The sequence below is a fragment of the Malaclemys terrapin genome, chromosome 8, assembly GCF_027887155.1.
Source record: "Malaclemys terrapin pileata isolate rMalTer1 chromosome 8, rMalTer1.hap1, whole genome shotgun sequence".
In the NCBI taxonomy this organism is placed as follows: Eukaryota; Metazoa; Chordata; order Testudines; family Emydidae; genus Malaclemys; species Malaclemys terrapin.
The window spans coordinates 52931166-52954039 of record NC_071512.1 but is presented as its reverse complement, the minus strand read 5'-3'; the positions used below and the strand labels follow the sequence as shown (position 1 = coordinate 52954039).

General features: G+C 49.7%; 1 protein-coding gene across 4 annotated transcripts in view; it reads right to left on the bottom strand.

Moving 5' to 3' along the window:
• RALGPS2 (Ral GEF with PH domain and SH3 binding motif 2) overlaps positions 1-22874 on the bottom strand; it is a 287833-nt gene that overhangs the window by 4787 nt on the left and 260172 nt on the right. For all 4 annotated transcript variants that reach the window (XM_054038029.1, XM_054038031.1, XM_054038032.1 and 1 more), the window contains 3 exons: positions 21647-21739; positions 8124-8229; positions 382-473 (listed from right to left, as the gene is read on the bottom strand). In XM_054038029.1, the coding sequence (XP_053894004.1) occupies positions 382-473; positions 8124-8229; positions 21647-21739 (291 nt within the window). The remainder of the gene's footprint in view (positions 1-381; positions 474-8123; positions 8230-21646; positions 21740-22874) is intronic.

Below are 22874 nucleotides of genomic sequence, written 5' to 3'. Positions count from 1 at the left end.
AACACTACTACAGCTTACAATAGTGATACTACCAGTAAGGTGTTTTGAATTATTACTTTATAATAGCCTAGTATGTTGCTTTAAAAAAAAATAAAGATATGTAAGGGTATATTATGCATAAAACCCTGTCAATATGTTACAAGTATTAAGATATCCCTTCCCCCTCCAAATTACCCAGTTGCTTCATTTGATCCTTATAAAGGCTTAAATCTTTGTTTGTGAACATAATCTTCATGTTACCTCCAAGTTGTGCGTATTGGTAGGAGTATCTTGTTTTGCATAAAAACTGACCTACTAGTACTCCATTTTCTTTCAGAGCTAGTTACCAATGCCAAATTCCGATCAGCAGCTCTCAATTCGTTTTCACAGTATTGTTCTCACCTGTTGTCTGTTGCTTTGGCAGGCAGCGCTCAGATGTTTGAACCACAGCATTGCATTCATTCTGTTACCAGCTTGAAACTTGTATGAATTTCCTAAAGTGACAGAGGTAGGAAAAAAATTGATTAAAAAAATCAGACAATAACAAATATAGTACTGTACTTCAGTTCTACTGAAGTTCAAATAAATATATTAAATAAATAAATAAAACAGTAAATAAAACATTATCAAAGAGTGAATTCTATTCATATAACTTTAGACCTTGGGTGGTGTGGTTGCAATTTAAACAACATCATTTGACTTTATACAACAGATGTGCTATATTCTGCCAAAAGTTCACAGCCTCCAAACCAATTATTAAGATCAGTGTCAATAAAAAACAAAATAAAACAAAAACAAAAATCCCCCCCAAGACCCCGATCCCACCAAATTATTTAGAACGTTGTGACCAAAGTACTTTTTGTTCATGGTACCTGTGACAGATGGGGCAATTTCCTGCAATATCCTGGACAAACCTTACTGAATTAAGTTTAAGTATCTTAGGTGTCCATTACATTAAAAATGCAAATGTTTATATATTATTATGAGATTGTATATAACATCTCTGGGGGGAAGAGACATGATTAATGTAAACCTGGGAGGCATTATGAGCTTCAAAAACTTTAAAAGTTCATTGTTTCAAATAGTCAAGTGGGTTTCCCAAGAAACCTCTAGGGACAAGTATATGCAAATGTAACTCCTCTGATTATGCAAAAACCCAGTCTTTTGAAGCTACTAATTGAGAAGAGACCCATTGTCCACAAATGATCTATTTCCAGTTCAAAGATACTGGCTGTATAAAGGGGCGACTAAACTTTTCATGAGTGTGATTGTTCTGAGCTAACAGCTGTTACGAACTTGTGACCATAGAAAAACCTGTTGGTGAGGTTTGTAGAACTGTTCACCTGCCAGAGCCCGTGATGGTATTGGGGTGATTGCTGGTAAGCTTATTAGCATGTGTGTACATTCTTTTATTGTTTTTAATATGTACTCTGTAATGCTTTTACCTTAAGAATAAATGTGCTTTCTCAGAAGGAGCTATGTGGTAACTTAAAGGACAGTTACCTGTTCCGTAACTGGCGTTCTTCGAGATGTGTTGCTCAGGTGTATTCCACTATAGGTGTGCGTGCTCGCCACGTGCACCGGTACCGCAAGTTTTTCCCTTAGCAGTATCCGTAGTGGGGGAGCACCGCTGCGACCCCTGGAGTGGTGCCTGTATATCGCGCCATAAAGGGGGCTGCGTGCTCCCCCCACCCTCAATTCCTTCTTGCCAGACAACTCCGACAGAGGGGAAGGAGGGCGTGACGTGGAATACACCTGAGCAACACATCTCGAAGAACGCCAGTTACGGAACAGGTAACTGTCCTTTCTTCTTCGAGCGATTGCTCATGTGTATTCCACTATAGGTGACTCCAAGCTATCCCTGATGGAGGCGGGTAGGAGTTTAAGTGTAAAGATTTAAGGGTTACCCAGGCGGAGCACTGCTCTATCAAACCCGGTGTCATCCCTCGTTTGGGAGACGATCGCATAGTGCGATGAAAAAGTGTGGACAGAGGACCACGTAGCAGCCCTACAGATGCCCTGAATAGGGGCATGAGCCACATAGGCCACTGACGAGGCCTGGGCTCTCGTCGAATGAGCCTTCACTATAGGAGGCGGGGGGACCCCTGCCAGGTCGTAGCAGGTGCGAATGCACGAAGTGATCCAGCAGGAGATCTGCTGGGTGGAGACCGGTCACCCCCTCATGCGTTCGGCTGAAGCAATAAAAAGCTGGGGGAACCTCTTAAATGGCCGGGTTCTGTCTACGTAAAAGGCCAGCGCTCTGCGCACGTCTAACATGTGCAGGTGGCGTTCCTCATTGGAGGAATGGGGCTTTGGACAGAGAATCGGGAGGAAAATATCCTGATCCATGTGGAAAGCCGAGACTACCTTCAGCAAAAAGGCGGGGTGAGGGCGGAGCTGTACCTTGTCCTTATGAAAGACCGTATATGGCGGTTCAGAGGTCAGGGCCCTGAGCTCGGAGACCTGGCGGGCTGAGGTGATAGCCACTAAGAACGCCACCTTCCACGACAGGTGGGACCACGAACACATGGCTAACGGCTCAAAAGGAGGCCCTGTGAGGTGGGAGAGTACCAGGTTTAGGCCATTTAGGACGTCCCCCCCAGAGCGGGACCGGGGGTCTGGCGTAAGGGAATGCCCGATCTAACCCTTTCAGAAACCGGGCCGTCATGTGATGTGAAAACACAGACAGGCCCTGCACCGGGGGATGGAAAGCCAAAATGGCTGCCAGGTGCACCCTGATGGAGGAGGGCGCCAGGCCTTGGGTCCGAAGGGATAGGAGGTAATCGAGGACAAGCTGGATAGACGCGGAAGAGGGAGAAGAACCTCTATCCCTCGCACACCTAGAGAACCTATACCACTTAGCCAGGTAGGTTTGCCGCGTGGAGGGTTTCCTACTCTCCAGCAGGACCCTTCTCACATCCTCAGAACACCTCCCCTCCTCCTCATTTAACCACGAAGCAGCCACGCTATCAGATGAAGCATAGCTAGGTTGAGATGGAGGAGGCGGCGACCTTCCTCCTGGTAGAGGAGGTCCGGACTTAGCGGCAGTCTGCAAGGAGGGGCCGCTAAGAGTTGCAGCAGGGACCCGTACCAATGCTGACGGGCCCAATCAGGGCTATGAGGATAATCCTTGCCCTGTCTGACTTCACCTTCTGTAGGAATCTGTCTATTAAGGAGAAGGGCGGGAAGGCGTACAATAGGGGCCCCGACCATGGGAGCAGGAATGCATCCGATAGCGCCCCGTCACCCTCTCCCGCTCTGGAGCAGAATCGAGGACACTGTCTATTCTGGGCGGTGGCGAACAGGTCTACCTGGGGAGCACGCCACTGTAGGAAGATCCACCTGGCCACCTCCTTGTGCAGGGACCACTCATGCTGTTGGGAGAATACCCTGCTCAGGCGGTCCGCCAGAGCACATTGTGAGCTATACAGAACTACCACAGGAGCTGGGCTTCGAGGCATAAGGCCCGGGAACGCGTGCCCCCCTATTTGTTGACGTAATACACGGTGGTCGTGTTGTCCATGAGGACTCTGACCACCCTCCCATGTATGTGCTGGCGAAATGCCACGCACACCAGGCGTATGGGCCTGAGCTCCCTGACATTTATGTGCAGGGTTAGTTCCTCTGGTGACCACATACCCTGAGTCCTGAAATCCCCCACGTGGGCTCCCCAGCCCAGGTCCGAGGCATCCGACACTAGATCTAGTGAGGGAGGGGGCTATCGGAAGGGAATACCCTGAAGCATGGTGCTCGGGAGGGACCACCATTGGAGGTCTGCCACCAACCTGGGGGGCACTGTGACCACCTTGTCCAGGCCGTCTCTGACCTGGGAATAGCGTGAGGCCCGCCTGAGCCAAAGGGGCCGCATCCGAAGTTTGGCATGTCTCACCACATAGGTGCAAGCTGCCATGTGGCCTAGGATTTGGAGGCACACCCGTACCGTGATTACCGGAAAGGCCGTGACCGAGGCAATGAGAGCTTTGAGCGTCTCGAATCTGTCCCGTGAGGGGGAGGCCATGGCTATCCAGGAATCTAACAGCGCCCCTATAAAGGTTATGCAGTGGATCGGAATTAACATGGATTTCTCCTCATTTACAAGTAGGCCTAGAGCCCCGCAGGTGTCTAGCAGGAAGCTCGTCTGCTGTTGCACCAGAGCGCGAGACCGGCCCTTGAGCAGCCAGTCGTCGAGCTAGGGGAAGATCTGCAGCCCTTTCCGCCATACATTTTGTAAATACCCTGGAGGCAGTAGAAAGGCCAAAGGGGAGGACTGTAAATTGGAAGTGGTCCTGACCCACCAGGAAACTGAGGAAACGCCTGTGATCCTCGAAAATGTGGATGTGAAAATACGCATCCTGGAGGTCCAGCACCGTAAACCAATCCCCCTGGTCTAGGGATGGAATAATAGAGGCCAGGGAAACCATGCGGAACTTGTAATGAACCATAAACTGGTTGAGGCTCCGCAGGTCGAGGATGGGCCTGAGCCCGCCTTTTGCCTTGGGAATGAGGAAATACCGGGAGTAGAAACCCCTGCCCTGGAATTCCCGAGGCACCTTCTCCACTGCGCCTAGGGTGAGGAGGCGCATCACCTCCTGGTCCAGAAGAAGGGCGTGCTCCGGGTCCCTGGGGATTTCCGGGGGCGAGGGGTAGTGGAGGGGGGGCAAAATGAACTGCAACATTTAGCCCCTGGAAATGGTGCTGAGGACCCACTGGTCTGACGTTATACAGGACCATTGCACTCGGAAGGCAGATAAACGGTTGCAGAACACAAACTTTATTGACTGGGGGGCTCTCCTGGCAACAGGCCCGGTGGCCCCCCACAAAGAATCAAAAGCACCTCTTCCCCTGCCTTTTGCCCTTGGAGGGCCCAGATCGCGGGGCCGAACAGGACTGGCGCTGGGATCGATGCCTCTGCTCCCTTGGCCGCTTAGGCGGGGGCTCGTATCTGCCCCTAACTGGGGGAGCCGAGGTCTGAGGCCTGGGTTTATCCTTGGGTGGCGGGACATAGAAGCCTAGTGTCTGCAGGGTGGTGCAGGAGTCTTTCATCCCATGCAGACGAGTGTCTGTTTGGTCCGCAAACAGGACCTTCCCGTCGAAGGGCAGGTCCTGCATGAGGGACTGGGATTCCGCGGACAGCCCAGACAGCGAGAACCACGACACCGTTCACGTGGAAATAGCCAAGCCCATTGAACAGGCCGCTGTGTCCGAAGCTGCTTGTAGAGCTGCTTTCGCCGCCGCCGCCACACCCTCGTCAACCCCCGCTTTAAATTCCCTCTTGTCCTTGTCTTGGAGAAGAGGTTTCAATTTCGGCAGAGACCCCCACAAGTTAAAATCATACCGGCTCAGCAGCGCTTGGTGGTTCCCCACCCTGAGCTGGAAGCTCGCCGATGAATAAACCTTTTTCCCAAAAGTGTCTAGTCTCCTGGCATCTTTATCCTTGGGGGTAGGGGTGGGCTGGCCATGTCTCTCATGGTGGTTAACGGATTCCACCACCAGCGAGTTTGGGGTTGGGTGAGTGTACAAGTACACTGGCACAAAGTACTTCCACTCCGCCTTCTTAGGAACGGGAAGCCGGGGTCTGCCGAAGTCCGGTAGAAAAATTGGCTACCCCCTAGTGAAGAGGCAACGCCACACGGCCCGGTGTCGAGGAGGACAAGACATTAAACAAAGTGTCCGATGGCTCCTCCGTCTCCTCAGCCTGGAGCTGGAGATTCAAGACCACCCGTGTAAGAAGCTCTTGATGAGCCATAAAGTCCTCCTGAGAGGCAGAGGGTGATGCCGCTATAGACTCATCCGGTGCCGACGAGGTGACCGGTACTACCTCTGGGGTGTCGGGCGGTACCGTCGGCTCAAACCCCGTCTCCGGGCCTGGGTGCGGTGCCGGTGGCTCGGGGCCTGAGGACTGATCTCGGTGCTGAGGCGGGGACGCCGAGTGGACCTGGGGTGCCCCTGCTACAGAACGGGATCTCGCCGGTGCGGGCGCTTGGGGCCACGGTGCCCATTGGAACTACTGTCCTTGCAATGGCGCCCCTTGCCACTGGCCCGTATGGGGTCCTAGCAGAGCCACTGGCTCTTGAGGGGCAATGCAGCCCGAGGAGGGACGGCTGGGAGCCGAGGCTGAGGTCACCAATGAACACACGGTGCCGTACGAGCAGCTGGACCGGTCCTGGCCTTGTTGGCGCCGTCCTCGGGATTTGGACCTCAATGACGACGACATGTATACGTCGGAGGTACAGTCTTTGGAATCCCTCTGGCAACTGTGGCTACGATGCCTTGGTGCCGGTCGGGATGCGCTCCGAGTACGGCGTCTGTCTCGGCGAACACTCGAATGTGAGGGGTGGTGCCGACGGCGTCGAAAGCTACTCCTATCACTGCGACTGGAAGAGGAGCGTCGACGCCTTCTATCACGGTGCCTGCGTCCCCTCCAGGCAGTGGAGGCCTCCAGAGACTCACTCCCAGGCGACCTAGCCGATGGAGTAGAGGTCTGTCATGGGCTACGGGAAGACCCCTCGGAACGGGCAGGCATCTCTGCCTCAGATCTGGCTGGAGATGGTTGGTGAGCACCCAATGGCGGTTTCCCTCGGGACTGGAGGCCCGACTCGGGCAGCGCAGCCGGCACCGGAATGACGAGGATGTCACATGCTGCCTGTGCTGCCTCCGGTGTCGAGGGTATTCTTACCGGAGGAGAGGCACGCGCAGACAGGACCAGACTACTCCACTCCGCATGAGCTCTAGGTCCTGATGGGGATCATGGGCTGCCCAACTCGGGTCCGGCCTCACCCCTATCTTTGTCTCGGTGCCGCTGGGTCTTCCCTTGCTTCTTCACAGCAGCGCAGTGCCAACTGGTTGATGGGCCCTTGCTTCGCATCAAGGACGCGATGCCCGGTGCCGGATCAGGTTGGCGCACCGGTGCCGGGGCCAATGCCGACTCCATGAGTAGAGCCCAGAGACGGATCTCTCATTCACGCTTCGTCCGAGGCTTGAACGATTTGCAGATTTTGCAACGCTTACTTACGTGAGTCTCGCCCACAGAGCGAAGACACAGAGTGAGGATCGCTTCTGGGCATGGAATTGCGACAGGAGTCGCACGACTTGAAGCCTGGGGCACGTGGCATGAACCGAGCCAGGCTGCTAACTAGAGAAACTAACTATGGTTGAAGAATTGTACCACTAAGGCTAGAGGACTACCGCTAGGCTGGAGCACAAAGTTCCGATGATCTTCACTGGCGGCAAGAAGGAACTGAGGGTGGGGGGAGCACGCAGACCCCTTTATGGTGCGATATACAGGCGCCACTCCACCACTATGGATACTGCTAAGGGAAAAACTTCCGGCACCGGTGCACGTGGCAAGCACGCACATTTACTGTGGAATACACCTGAGCAATCACTCGAAGAACAACATGTTAGATAGGTTAGAACGGGGTTCTCAAACCGGGGGTCAGGACCCCTCAGGGGGTCGTGAGGTTATTACATGGGGGGTCACGAGCTGTCAACCTCCACCCCAAACCCCGCTTTGCCTCCAGCATTTATAATGGTGTTAAATATATAAAAAAAGTGTTTTTCATTTATAAGGGGAGTCGCACTCAGAGTCTTGATATATGAAAGAGGTCACTAGTAAAAAAGTTTGAGAGCCACTGAATTAGAATATGTTATCAGAACAGCTTTTGATGCCCTTTCTGCATATTTTGAACTACAATGGCTATAAGAACTCCATGGCCCGCCTGTCTCACAACAACTAGTTTTCTGCATATAAAAGGCAGGGCTGGCATTAGGGGGTAGCAAGCAAGGCAATTGCCAGGGGCCACATGCCACAGGAGGCCCCACAAAGCTAAGTTGCTCAGGCTTCATCTTCAGCCTCCTATTAGAGGTAGATGCAGTTTCATGTACATAATGTCTGTATGATCCAAGCATGATTTACAAACATGTATCAGGCAAAGCTGCTGCAAAACTTTTACCTTAGGAAAGTAGGCGTTAGGAGCTTCCTATGGAGTTCCTAATTTTGGCTTAAGCTCTGAGATTTAATATCCCTTTCAAAGTTTTTGTTATTAATTATGAGCACGCCTAACAGAGTTTTAAGTGATTGTAAAGTCAGGTGAATCTGAAGACAAGATCTTTATGCGTATCACCATTCTCCTGATGTTACTCACCCTTTTCAGAATCAGTCAGCAAGAAGAGATCAGGATGTTCTGGGTCATCAGCCATCATCACCATCCATCCTACCACTGACACATTTTTACTTGGTGTAGATTTGAACTGAAAAAAACAAAGAGTATGTATTAATGTTAAGCAAGAGGGTTCAGCCAGAATTAAAGCATCACATATTACAAAAATATGGAAATAAAGGGCCAATTCTGCTTTCTGCTAACCTGCCATAAATACAAAATGCTGCTATTCTGGATCTCTATAAAGAAATAATAGGAAACAACACAGCCACAAAGTTGTGTGGTCATAAACATATATATTGTACAGTTTGACAAAACTCAGTATTTTCAGCACCATGATACTTTTACTGTATACTATACCGATTTCACTGGGAGATCAGCATTTCTCAAATTGGGGGTCCTGACCCAAAAGGGTGTTGCAGAGGGTGTTGCAAGGTTATTTTAGGGGGGTTGTGGTATTGCCACCTTTACTTCTGCGCTGCCTTCAGAGCTGGGTGGCTGGAGAGCGGTGGCTGTTGGCTGGGCACTCAGCTCTGAAGGCAGCACTGCGTCAGCAGCAGTGCAGAAATAAGGGTAGCAATACCATACTATGCCACCCCTACTTCTACGCTGCTGCCTTCAGAGCTGGGTGGCCGAAGAGTGGTGGCTGCTGACTGAAGGCCCAGCTCTACAGGCAGCAGCTCTGCCTTCAGAGCTGGGTTCCCGACCAGAAGCCACCACTCTCCAACTGCCCAGCTTTGAAGGCACCGCTGCCGCCAGTAGCAACGCAAAAGTAAGGGTAGCGGTACTGCAACCCTCCCTACAATAACCTTGTGACCCCTCCCCCCAATCCCTTTTTGGGTCAGGACCCCTACAAATTACAACACCGAGAGGTTCAGATTAAATAGCTGAAATCATGAAATGTACGATTTTTAAAATCTTATGACTGTGAAATTGACCAAAATGAACCATGAATTTGGTAGGGCCCTAATGTCACAAAGGCTTTTATCTGCATGAATTTGTGATAGATGCGTTACAGCCAAGTGATGAACCCATTACTCAATTATACAAATTGTACCAAATAAACCTTTATACTATACCACATCATTTCATATTCTGTTTATGCTATGTATATTAGAGAAAATACTATTTTACAAATATTTCAGTTAAAAGTTGTATTGAGACTTTCACACCCCTCTCTCTCTCTGCAAAGCCAGGGCCTTAGCTAATCTCATTTCAACTGTCTAGGTCTCCAAATGAACCATAAAAATCTTTAAAAATTACTGAAAATATCCTTTTTATACCTAAAAATTAAACAATGTAACCGCCAGACCTAGAAACAAATGCTTGGTAAGATTGAAACCCGTCTTTTTCATAAGGATAAAACTCCTGCATCTATATCCTTTTGGAGTCATGAGATATCAGGTAAAATTTTTGATATTTTTATGTCTAGAAAAGCTGTTACTGGTCCAGGACTAAATCATACCTATCCTGGGCCTCAGGCTGGAGTTATTTGGGGTGGGAGGCAATTTTGTGGAAGTTCTACTTTTTGGATGGGTTGTTGGGTGGTGTGATATATGTGAAGAAAAACATTTGCCATATAGCTAATTTTTTTTTTTTTTAAAGACAGTTATTTGCAAAGGGTTGAAATAGCAAACAAGTACTGGGTGAGGTAAATGACAACAAAAATGGTCAAAAATGCATGATAAATGCTTATCACAAGAATATCAACATATCACATATTTTACTATTCTTGTGACAAGCTATGGAATAGTTTGATAATATGGGGTATACTTTAAGATCATTTTTAGAAGTTTTACAACTGTATTAATACTGTTTTTCCTCTCCCTCTTCTGTACAACTGGTCTCAAGATACTAACAAAATCTGGTTTATCGAGGCTGAGATATGAAAATTAGTCCCTATAAAATTAAAAGTAACATTTCTAAAATTAGATTTTTTTTTGGAAAAACGTGGCATGAATAAAATACAAAATAGTGCAAAGTGGTATGAAGACTCATTAGGACCTATATAACTCACTTGTAGCACTGCCATTTGTAAATAGCAAGAACAATCCAAACTCATACCAATAAAATATTTATACCACCATACTCCATCATTGTACATGTGATATACAAACCCACAAATAAATACTTTTTTGGGTGAGTACTGCCAGGATTATGCCACTTCTTTCCCCACTCCCACCCATTGGCAATGTTGCTATCCTCCTTCTGGGTCAAGGGGGCTTTTTGGCAAAGATGATGCTTTCCTAACTATTACTCTAAAGGCTTGTGACCAAAACTTGGATTGTGTGTGTCCAGAACACTCATTTCTGGAATTTGATAGGAAGCCTTTAAACAAGCCTTTACACATCTTTCATAATATAATAATTATACCATCTTCTTTTCTGAATGTATGCCATTTTAAAAACCATCCGTGAGTAAAGCAAACCTTTTTTTAATCACACAATGTGTTTCAGATTAATTTTGACAGATGCACAATATGAAATGCGACTGGAAATTTGCATGTTGTTTAAATTACACAGAGTAATGATGCAATGCCCTTGATTTAGAAGCAGCTTGTAGAAACGACTCAAGTCTACCACAGCAGTTAGAATTTGGACTTTGCGTCCCAAACAGAAACAGTTGTTTTAGAAATCTTTTCAAACTTCTCTCTTTCAACAAGCGGATTCTGAACTCTGCTTTAGGTATTAGCAACTGACCTTTGGAAATGATAAAGTGACAATAGTCTCAAAGTTTTCCAAGTTATTAAAACTAGTTTAAAAAAAGATTTCTATTTAAAATATCTATTTTTTTACTATAATACTTTATAGCAGATATACAGAATGAAGTACCAAATGCATGTTCCAAATGTTTGTAAATAATGTGACTTAACCATTACATATCCAATAAAAAGGGAGCATTAGCACAAATAATTACCACGGGTGATTATTCTGAGTTTATCAGGAGTAAAAGGAGATAGGGAATTTCTGCTGTAAACTCTAATAGGCAATTTAATTAATAGATAGATTAAAAATATTTCCATTCCAAAATTCACATTAGTTATCCCAATGTTTGTCCTATATTAAGATATTTTGTATCTCTGCAAAACTATCTGGGGTCTGTGCAAGAAATAAACTGCACTTTAGCCCTCTAACCTCTGTCCATAATTTAAATTAACAAATGCAATAGCAGGTACTAGACTAAAAATAACATCCTAAATCCAAAGTCATCATCAACAGTTTAGCATCCCAGCATTCTTCAGTCTCCTTACAATGTGATACAAACAACAAGGACTCTGGTGGCAACTCCTTTTATCTTGCTGCGTATACTTTGCATATCCGATAGGCAGGGTTTGTGCAACCATACTCTTTTACCAGCTCTGGGTCAGACACAAATAAGCCCTCCTGGGCCAGACACAGATAAGCCCTCCTGGGCCACTGCTTAAGTTGCTCAAAACAAATATTTGCCTCCTCCTAGGGCCTCAGGGATTTTCCCCTCCTGGTTGGAAAAATTAGCCCTGCTTGAAATTGATCTTTGGAGGCTCTTTGACAGTGAGCCACTTGGGGGAAACTGAGCTAAGGAGGGCTAAGGCTGGAAGGAAGCTGAGAGCTGAGAAAGAGAAAAAAGGCAGAAAAGCAAAAAACCCCAAAGTAGAAAAATAGATAATGTCAGAGATACAGCACATGGGTTTGTGTCAGTGTGTATACCGGGGTGGACAAACTTTTTGGGACGAGGGCCACATCTGGGTGGGGAAATTGTATGCAGGGCCAGGGCAGGGGGTTGGGGTGCGGGAAGGAGTGCGGGGTGTGGGAGGAGGTGCCGTGTGCAGGGAGGGGCTCAGGGCATGGGGTTGGGGTGCAGGAAGGATGCATGAGGGGGCTCAGGGCAGGGAGTTGGGGGGTGGGGTACAGGTGCACCTGAAGAAGTGGGTTTTTTTTAACCCATGAAAGCTTATGCCCAAATAAATGTGTTAGTCTTTAAGGTGCCACCAGATTCCTCGTTGTTCATACTGATGTAAAGCACTTTTAACATGCAAAGAGCTAAGTACCATATTACTATTTATATTTTTCATATCAGACATGTATATGCCTTAAAAAAAGACCCCTCTCTCATGACCAGTTCATGTCCAGCCCCTTCCAACTATAAATAAACTTATCACCTCATAGTTTCAAGTGATCTCTCTACTATAAAAAGTAACCTGTTTTGTTCCCCTCAGTCGCCTATTACCTCTCACCTCTCAGACCTCCCCTATCCTCCTAATACAGACTATGGATCTCATCTTAAACTAGCAGATATGAGGAAACATTATGTGGTAGCTTTGACTAAGTTTGAACAACTGATGTTTGTATTTTATATATTAATATCTACAAGACAATAAGTTGGTGTTTGTCTTGTGAAAAGGACTTTTCACAAACTCATTTCCTGGATATGTTTTTATTATGCAACTGTTATCACATGCACCACCCAACCTGTGCAACAGAAGATATACCAATTCATGCATCAGTTACCTTCTAAACACAAATGAAATTAACACAGCTGCAGACCATCTCCAATTTACCCTCAGATAGTTAAACTTCATTCCTGAATAATAACTAAACAAGTATGAGCTGTAACAGGCTCCCTGACAGCCCACAATCAGATAATTAGGATTTAAGGGGCAGGCTGAGAGCTACACTATTCTATTTCACAATAACCCTGCAATATAGGAGGTGCATAGCTGCACCACCACATGGGAGCATCAGAAGGCATTGAACTAATAAGGTCATCAGAAGTAGAGATTAAATGCCAAAGTGTTGATATATCTCCATTAAAAGTGAAATTAATAGATTTTCCTTCCTTTAAAGTTACCAATACATTTTCAGTTTTATCTTCAGTTTAAAGATTCTGATCTGGGAATTATGTACTTACCTTTGGAGAAGTATTATTATATGTCCATTTAATGTATACTACTTATCCTCAATAAGACTTAAGATAAAAGATGGCTCCCCTTATAGAGTGATATTCATTATTGTATTTTTACTCTGCAATAAATTGTTAATCAACAAGCCATTTATAAATAGAAGTGAAACTTTTTATTTAGAAACAGAATACAATAGCTAGCTATGTAACTCCCCTAGGTTTCCCACTGCCAAGAGCTACTCAGATTTTTTTTCAACAACATTTTTATTAAATCTGTTTTAAAATTACTTGTTGAGAAGTATATGCATGTTACAGGTGTTATAGTAAAACCCTTTCTCACCCATATTAGTGTACAAGGGAAGTACTATTTCCCCCTTCCTGAGTTATTATTTGATATTTTGAAATGGAGAAAACACCAGGAAAGAGAGATTTATAGAATGATGATTCTGTTCTTGGAAAAATACATTATTTGGAATAAAACCTAAAGGCATCAAGTCAGCAACAGGAGCACAAAAAGGACAGTTACCTGTTCAGTAACTGGCATTCTTCGAGATGTGTTGATCCTGTCTATTCCACAGTAGGTGTGCGTGCTCGCCACGTGCACTGGTGCCGGAAGTTTTTCCCTTAGCAGTACCCGTACTGGGGGAGCGCCGCGGCGACCCCTGGAGTGGCGCCTGTATATCGTGCTATAAGGGGAGCCACGGGCTCCCCCCACCCTCGGTTCCTTCTTGCCGGACAACTTCGACAGAGGGGAAGGAGGGCGGGGTGTGGAATAGACAGGAGCAACACATCTCAAAGAACGTCAGTTATGTCCTTTCTTCTTTGAGTGATTGCTCCTGTGTGTTCCACAGTAGATGATTCCAAGCAATATCTGCTGGAGGTGGGTAGGCGTTCACGAAGGTTCGGGACGAAGTCCTACCCTGCCGAACCCAGCGTCATCCCTAGACTGGGAGATGATCACGTAATGTGAAGTAAATGTGTGAACTGAGGCCCAAGTGGCCGCCCTACAAATGTCCTGGATGGGGACATGGGCGACATAGGCAGCTGATGAGGCCTGAGCCCTCGTAGAGTGTGCCCTGACGATCGGTGGCGGGGGAATCCCCGCCAGATCATAGCACGTGCGTATGCACGAGGTGATCCAGCAGGAAAACCGCTGGGTGGAGATAGGCTGCCCCTTTGCCCGCTCGGCCGAGGCAATAAAGAGTTGAGAGGATTTCCGGAACGTATTAGTCCGATCCAGATAAAAAGCTAATGCCCTACGCACATCGAGTGTGTGGAGGCGGCGTTCCTCGTTAGAGGAGTGGGGCTTGGGACAGAGCATGGGAAGGAAGATGCTCTGCTCCATATGGAAGGCGGAGACCACCTTCGGGAGGAATGCCGGGTGTGGGCAGAGCTGGACTTTATCCCTATGAAAAACAGTATAGGGGGGTTCTGAGGTCAAGGCCCTGATCTCTGAGACATGGCAGGCTGACATGATCGCCACAAGGAAGGCCACCTTCCACGAGAGGTGCAACCAGGAACATGTGGCCAGGGGTTCAAAGGGGGGAGACCAGACGGGACAAGACCAGTTTGAGGTCCCATTGTGGCACGGGGGGTGTAGCGTACGGGAACGAATGGTCAAGGCCCTACAGGAAACAGGAGGTCATCGAGTGGGAGAAGACCGAGTGGCCTTGCACCAGCGGGTGAAAGGCTGATATGGCTGCCAGGTGCACCCTGACCGAGGCAGGTGCCAGTCCCTGGGCCCTAAGGGATAAGAAGTAGTCCAGAATAAACTGGAGAGGTGCAGCGGAGGGGGACACTCCCCGCTCACTCGCCCACCTGGTGAACCTGGACCATTTAGCCACGTACGTCCGACGCGTGGACGGTTTCCTGCTTTCCAGGAGGACTCGCCTTACCTACTCCGAACACCTATTCTCCTCCTCATTCAGCCACAGAGCAGCCATGCTGTCAGGTGAAGTGCGGCCAGATTGGGATAGAGGAGGTGCCTCCCATCCTGGGAGAGGCGGTCCGGGCGGAGTGGTAGCGCCCTCAGAGGGGCTGCTAAGAGGCGTAGGAGAGGCCCGTACCAATGCTGGCGGGCCCATGCCGGGGCTATGAGAATGACTTCCGCCTTGTCTGCCTTCACCTTCTGAAAGACCTTGGTGATGAGGGGGAATGGTGGGAAAGGCATATAGGAGCTGGCCCGACCAGCTCAGGAGGAACGTGTCGCAGATCGCGCCTTCCCCCACCGGGGGCAACGCTGGTTCTGACGGGTTGCAAACAGGTCGATCTGGGGAGCTCCCCACTCTTGGAAGAGCCGGTGAGCGACCTCCGAGTGGAGCGACCACTCGTACTGGGGGAGAAGACCCTGCTGAGGCGGTCCGCTTGTGTATTACAGACGCCTGGGAAGTGAGCCGCACTCAGGGAGATATCGTGGGCTATACAGAACTCCCAAAGGTTCAGGGCATCTCAGCAGAGGGTTAGGGAGCAAGTCCCACCTTGCCTGTTGATATAGCACATGGCGGCAGCGGTGTTGTCTGTGAGGACTCTGACGACCTTGCTGCGGAGGTGTGTGAGGAAAGCCACGCCCGCCAACCGTACCACCCTGAGCTCCTTGACGTTTATGTGAAGGGGCAAGTCCAGGGCCGACCATGTTCTCTGGGTTTGCACATCCCCCGTGTGGGCTCCCCAGCCGAGGTCCGAAGCATCAGACATCTGGTCTATGGAGGGGTTGGTCTCCCTGAAGGGAACCCCTTCCAGCATATTGCTCAGGCAGGAGCACCATAGGAGGGAAGCCAGCATCGGGGACGGGACGGTGAGAACCTTGTCTAGACCGTCCCGAGCTTGGGAGAACTGGGAGGCCAGCCATATCTGGAGGGGCCTCATACGGAGCCTGGCATGGAGGACCATGTAAGTGCACGCCGTCATGAGTCCCAGAATCCAAAGACACGCCCTCGCCATGGTCACCGGGAAGGCCGTGACCGAGGCGATGAGATCCCTTAGGGTCTCAAACCTATCCAAGGGGAGAGAGGCTGTGGCCCTGGAGGAGTCCAGCAGGGCCCCAATGAACTCTATGCGCTGAACAGGCACTAATGTTGATTTGATCTCATTCATGACCAGGCCTAGATCGGCGCATGTTGACAGGAGCAGCTCCACGTGGGACTCCACTTCGAAATGAGATTCCCCCCTTGAGGAGCCAGTCGTCCAGGTAAGGGAAGATTTGTACGTCCTCCCGCCTGAGGTAGGCTGCCACCACGGACATACATTTCGTGAAAACCCTGGGAGCCATGGATAGGCCGAAGGGGAGGACCGCAAATTGGTAGTGGTCCATCCCAACCATGAATCGGAGGAAGCGTCTGTGCCCCTCGAAAATATGGACGGGGTCCAGGGAGGGGATAAAGAGAGGCCAGGGACACCATGCGGAACTTAGAATGGGTTAGGAACCTGTTCAGGTCGCGCAGGTCCAGAATAGGCCTGAGACCCCCTTTCGCCTTCGGGATCAGGAAGTATCAGGAGTAGAACCCTTTGCCCTGGAATTGAACCGGTACCCTTTCCACCGCCCCTAGGTGAAGCAGCCCATCCACCTCCTGACGTAGGAGGCGGACATGGTCCGGGTCCCCTGGGGCCATCATGGAGGGCGGGTGATTTGGTGGGGGTGAGGTTGCAACATGTAGCCCTTGGAAATGGTACTGAGGACCCATTAGTCAGAAGTTATGCGGGACCACGCCCTGAGGAAGGCAGACAATCGGTTGCAGAACACAAACTTTATTAATCGGGGGGGGTCTCCCTGGCAACAGGCCCGGTGCCCCCCTGCAAATAGTCAAAAACGGCTTCTTTCCCTGCCTCCTGCCCTTAGAGGGTCCAGGCTGCGGGACAAAGAAGGACTGCCGTTGAGACTGACGCTTCTGGTCTCTGGGTCTTTTGTACGGGGGCTCATATCTGGTTCTCGCAGGTTGAACCGCCGGAAGCGATTTGGCCTTGTCCTTAGCCGGAGGGATGTAGAGGTCCAAGGTCTGCAAGGTGCTGCGGGAATCTTTCATCCCATGCAGCCTGATGTCCGTCTGGTCCGCAAAGAGTGCCTCGCCATCGAACGGGAGGTCCTGCATCAGAGATTGGGCGATCGTCGACAGCCCGGACAACAGGAGCCACGACGCCCTGCACATGGTGATTGCGGACGCCATCAAGCGGGCCTCCGGATCAGCAGCATCGGACGCTGCTTGCAGGGCCACCAACCCCCTTCTATCAGAGCCTTGAAGTCCTTCCTGTCCCAGTCCGGGAGGAGGGGCTCAAATTTAGGCAGGGACTCCCACAGGTTGAAGTTGTACCTGCTCAGTAAGGCCTGGTGGTTGGCTACACGAAGCTGGAAACTAGCCAACGAATAAAATTTTCTGCCAAAAGAGTCCAGTCTCCTGGCGTGTTTTTGGAGGTGGGCACGGGCTGGCCTGGACGCTCTCTGTGGTTTACCGATTCCACAATGAGCGAGTTGGGTGCCGGGTGGGAATACAAGTATTCATGGTCCTTGGCCGGCACAAAGTATTTCCTCTCGGCCTTTTTCGAGATTGGGGCCAAGGAGGCGGGAATTTGCCACAGGGAGTTAGAGATGTTAGCAATACCCTGGTGCAGAGGCAGGGCCATGCGGCCTGGCGCAGGACTTTAAAGAGGGAATCAGGCGGACCCTCCATCTCCTCGCCCTGCAGCTGGAGGTTGGAAGCCACCTGCTTTAGCAGGTCCTGGTGCGCCTTGAAGTCCTCCTGCGGGACCAATGGCGGAGGTGCCACTGTGATGTCGTCCGGTGCCGGAGAGAGATCCCGCACGGAGCCGGGTGCCTCGGTCGGTGCCGGGGCGTCGAGACCGAGGTCAGAGTCCTGGCACAGGTCCGCTGATTCCTGACCCACCGACTTGTCCCACAGGCGGCCGGAGGAGGCCGATGGAGCCTGGGATGCTCCAGTGACTGAACAGGTCTCCATTTGGGCTGGCACCGATGGCCACCGTGCCCACTGGCACCACTGTCCTTGCCACAGGATCCCGACAGAACGGCGCGCGCTGAGGCCGGGTAGAGGGGTGCCGAGGTCGCTGAAGAACGCTCAGTGCCGCGGGAGCGGTAGGAGTGTTGTCTGTGACGTCGTCTCCCTCGGGACCGGGATCTCGACGACGATGAACAGTACCCACACAACGAACTGCTTCGGTACACGTGATGGTGACGCGAAGCCCGGTGCCCTGACACCAAGGTACCCCGAGGGGAGCCTCTGGCGTGACATCTAGATGAGCAGGAGCTGGAATGGGCGCACCGATGTCTGTCCCGTCAAGAACAGCTCCGGTACCCATGTCTAGCAGGTGAGCATTCCCGGTGCCTCTCTCAGTGCCTATGCTCACTGGCAGGCGGCGTACAGGGTCCCTGCGTCTCCCTTCGCGATGGCAACCTGGACGGTCTGGCTGGCATCGAGGGTGGCCGGGAGCTGTCAGAACAGTGGCCGCTGCGCGCCGAGCGGTGCAGGGAACTATCTTCGGAGCGGGAACTGCAGCTGCTCAGAGAGGTCTGGTGGGCACCCAAAGGGGGTTTGCCTCGCGACCTAGGGCCCGTGCCCGATTGCGAGCTCAGGACGGGCAGGGACATAATGTCCTTCGCAGCCTGCACTGCCTCCGGCGTTGACGGCATCTGCACCGGTGGGGATGCCTGGGCCAACGGTACCGGGCTGCTCCAGTCCACATGAGTTGGAGCCTTTGAGCCCGGGGGGGGCGGGATCGAGGGCTGCCCAGCGCGGGACCAGCCTCCCTCTTGTCCTTATCTCGGCGTCGTTGTGAGGCTGGGCCCTTCCCTTGCTTTTTGGACGGAGAGCGGCGCCTACTGGTCGAAGGAGCCGAGTCTGATCTGCGTACCGGTGTCGGGGTCAGCGCCGACTCCATCAGGAGAGCTCTAAGTCTGAAGTCTCTCCTCTTCTTGGTTCTTGGCTTGAACGACCTGCAGATCTTGCAACGTTCGCTGATGTGAGTCTCTCACAGGCAGCGAAGTCACTCAGCGTGAGGGTCGCTCCTGGGCACAGAACGGCGACCGGAGTCGCACGATTTGAAGCCTGGGGCACGGGGCATGCCCCGAGCCCACTCTAACAACTGAAGAACGATCTACAACGGTACCACTAAGGTCGAGAAGAAGGGCTGCAGCAGAGCTGGAGCACAAAAGTTCCGACTACCTTCGCTGGCGGCAAGAAGGAACTGAGGGTGGGGGTAGCTCATGGCTCCCCTTATAACACGATATACGGGTGCCACTCCAGGGGTCGCCGCAGTGCTCCCCCAGTATGGGTACTGCTAAGGGAAAAACTTCCGGCACCAGTGCACGTGGCGAGCACGCACACCTACTGTGGAATACACAGGAGCAATCACTCGAAGAAGAACATGACATACTGGCAGAAAGGAGGCTTTTTAAATTCTCAGTGCCTCCAGAAAGACAAGCAATACACCCTTGACAATATAATGCCAGCAACAAATTATTTTCTTAATTTTTTTTTTAAATATAATCATTTGTACAATCTTGTTTCTTTCCATTCTTTCCTGCTATTTCTACTCTTAGTGAGGCAGATTTGACTATGTACGTTTTTTGTTAATATCACATATAAATCTGTCCAAAAGTGCACTTCACTAGTTTCAAACTAGGCAGTAACAATTGACAGATTAGATTAAGCAGGACCATTGCTCTCAGCTAAGCAAACTGAATGCCAATTTAAGTGGGGAGAAAAAATAATTAAGGCGTGCAAACCTTTTTAGTGTACTAAGCTACTATTATTAAGCTACTTTAGATATTATAAATATTGGGTTTCCCAGTGAAATTAACTAGTGTAAATAAATTTGGAAAACACACAGCTTGTTATATAAATGACAAAGACAATTTTTAGTGGATTTTTTTTACAGAAAGTAGAACAGAACTCTCAGAGATCCAAGATCTTACCTTTGCCCTCTGCATGTAAGAAATAGGAAAAGAACATTTTGTACCACACACAAACAAGCTAGTCCCCTTTCCAGGATTCCGGAGCACAACTTCTCATTTTCTAAAATTATACAGCTTTATGCAAAGGTAATGACCTCATGTACAGTGACATCTGACAAAATTCACATGGCTAATGAAGACTTGAAACACTAGATAGAGCTACTGCCTAGAAGTGATAGTCACAGTATAGGCTCTACATAGACAACGTCAGGGGTTCCCAACTTTCTTCCATCTCTTGATAGATACATCCACTCCCCCTTTCATGACTACACAGACCACCCTTCTCCCCTTCCACTGGCTATAGCATAACATTCCTGGAGCAAGTACAGTAATTACTTACATAAAAAAGTAGTAATAAGGAAGTATTTAATGTAATTTTAGCTTTTTTCAATGTGATTTAGCAGCTGGAAACAAGATAGGAGAGCCAGCATCACGTGACAAGCCAGCTCTCTATATACCACCAAGAAGTGCTCTGCAGCCACTGGTGGTCCACAGACCACAATTCAGGAATTACTGGATTAGACAGAATAGGCAGGAAGAGTAATCCACAAAAACTGGAGTTTAACACACTCTCCAGTTCTTTACTCATTTAAATAAATATTTATATTTGCCATTGTTTGCTTCAATGTTGGGAGGGGGCAGTGATATATTCTAATCCAGGGGTGGGCAAACTATGGCCCCTCAGGGCTTTGGATCTGGCCCCTCAGGGCTTTGGATCCGGCCCGCGGTGCCATTGGCACCATGTCCCTGCGGCCCCCGGGCAGGGGGGCAGAGGGCTCCATGCATTGCCCTTGCCTCCAGGCACTGCCCCCCGCAGCTCCCATTGGCCGGGAATGGGGAACTGAGGCCAATGGGAGCTTCCGGGGAGGTACCTGGAAGCGCAGCAAGGGCAGCACACGCAGGCCCTCCACCCCCCCTCCTCCAGGGGCTGCACTGCTTCCGGGAGCGGCACGGGGCCGGGGACAGGGCAGGCAGCCTGCCCTGGCTCCGGTGCACACTGCTGCCACCCCGGAGCCGCTTGAGGTAAGTGGCGCCAGGCCAGAGCCCGAACCCCTCCTGTACCTCACCCCCCAACTCCCTGCCCTAAGCCCCCTGCCTGCACCTTGCACCCCTCCTGCACCCCAACCCCCCTGCCCCGAGCCCCTTGCTGCACCCCGCACCCTCCTGCACCCCAATCCCCTGCCCTCAACCCCCTCATGCACTCCTCCTCTGCCTCAATCCCTTGCCCTAAGCCCCTTCCTGCACACCACACCCCCTCCCACACCCCAACCCCCTGCCCCAGCCCTGCATACAATTTCCCCACCCAGATGTGGCCCTCGGCCCAAAAAGTTTGCCCACCCCTGTTCTAATCAGATATTGTAGGAAGGTATGGTCTATAGGTGACAACGCAAGACGACCATTAGCATTGCTTTCTTTCCAGGTCTTCTCTAATGTGTTTAATACACAATTTCATTGAGCCCAAATGACACATGCAAAGTAGATGTTCCCTGTATAGCCTATTACAGTGCCTACTTCTATTAAGTTGTATCCATTGAGATGACACAGACTGACTGAAGGACAGGATAGTGCTCACTTGCAGGTCCTGGATTATTCTGTTGGTGTGTGTATCAGGAAAGTGCATTTACTTTTAAATTTTGGCTGGCAGTGTCGGGAGATGCACTATAATACATACATGTTTTCTCTCTGTAGCCTTCAGAGACTTTGCAGCATAGTAAAAAAGCTGGGTTCCACACAGTGCTGCCCAGTATTTTGTCCAAGATGCTACCTACAGAGAAAGAGAGAGAACAGATTAATGAAACAAAATATTTTATGCTGTCTTGTTGTTAAAAATGCATGTATGTTTACCTCATCATCCCATAAATTTCCCTAGGGCAGCAACTGCCCAGGACCTAGCCCAGCCAAAAAGAGCTGCCTTTTCACTGATGCTATTTCTAGTTAGATTAAGAATACATGCCCAGGAACACAATATGAATCAAGAAAGTAGTGCACAGAGGTCTTGATCAGTCCTTAATGATCCAGGCATCAAACAAGGTAATACTTCTAATAATAATAATTAATGGAGATATCCTATCTCCTAGAACTGGAAGGGACCTTGAAAGGTCATCGAGTCCAGCCCCCTGCCTTTCACTAGCAGGACCAAGTACTGATTTTGCCCCAGACCCCTAGGTGGCCCCCTCAAGGACTGAACTCGCAACCCTGGGTTTAGCAGGCCAATGCTCAAACCACTGAGCTATCCCTCCCCCCTTATTTCCTCTACTTTACCAAGACTTTTTATTTAATACTGCACTGACTTTGGGTACAGAAATACCTTTTCTTTTTAATGATATATTTGCCATCAAGGGGCAAGAATTAAAATATTGACTTGTTTGGAAACTACTGATTTATCACAAAATATTTGTAATAACACAACTATTAAGACCCATTTTAGCTGCTGTCATTTCAGCACTCATCCTCCATTGAGCACGGTAGAAAAAATAGTTACCGACTTTTTGTAACTGTTGTTCTTTGAGATGTGTTGCTCATGTCCATTCCATTCAAGGTGTATGTGCGCAGTCGTCAGAGATTTTTGCCTTAGCGGTATCCATAGGCTCGGCATTGGTGCCCTCTGGAGTGCCGAGCTCATGCGTCGGTATATTAGGCACCACTGGCCCTACGCCCTCTCAGTTCCTTCTTGCCAACCACTCAAACAGAGGGGCAGGAGGTCAGGTAATGGAATGGACAAGAGCAACACATCTCGAAGAAAAGTAGATAACCATTTTTTCTTTGAGTGCTTGCTCATGTCGATTCCATTCTATGTAACTCACAAGCAGTATTCCTGAAAGTGGGTTTGGAGTTCATGGTTATGCGTGTGTGTGTGGGGGCAGGTAGGGGGGCGGCAGCACGTGGTTCCACGCATTGCC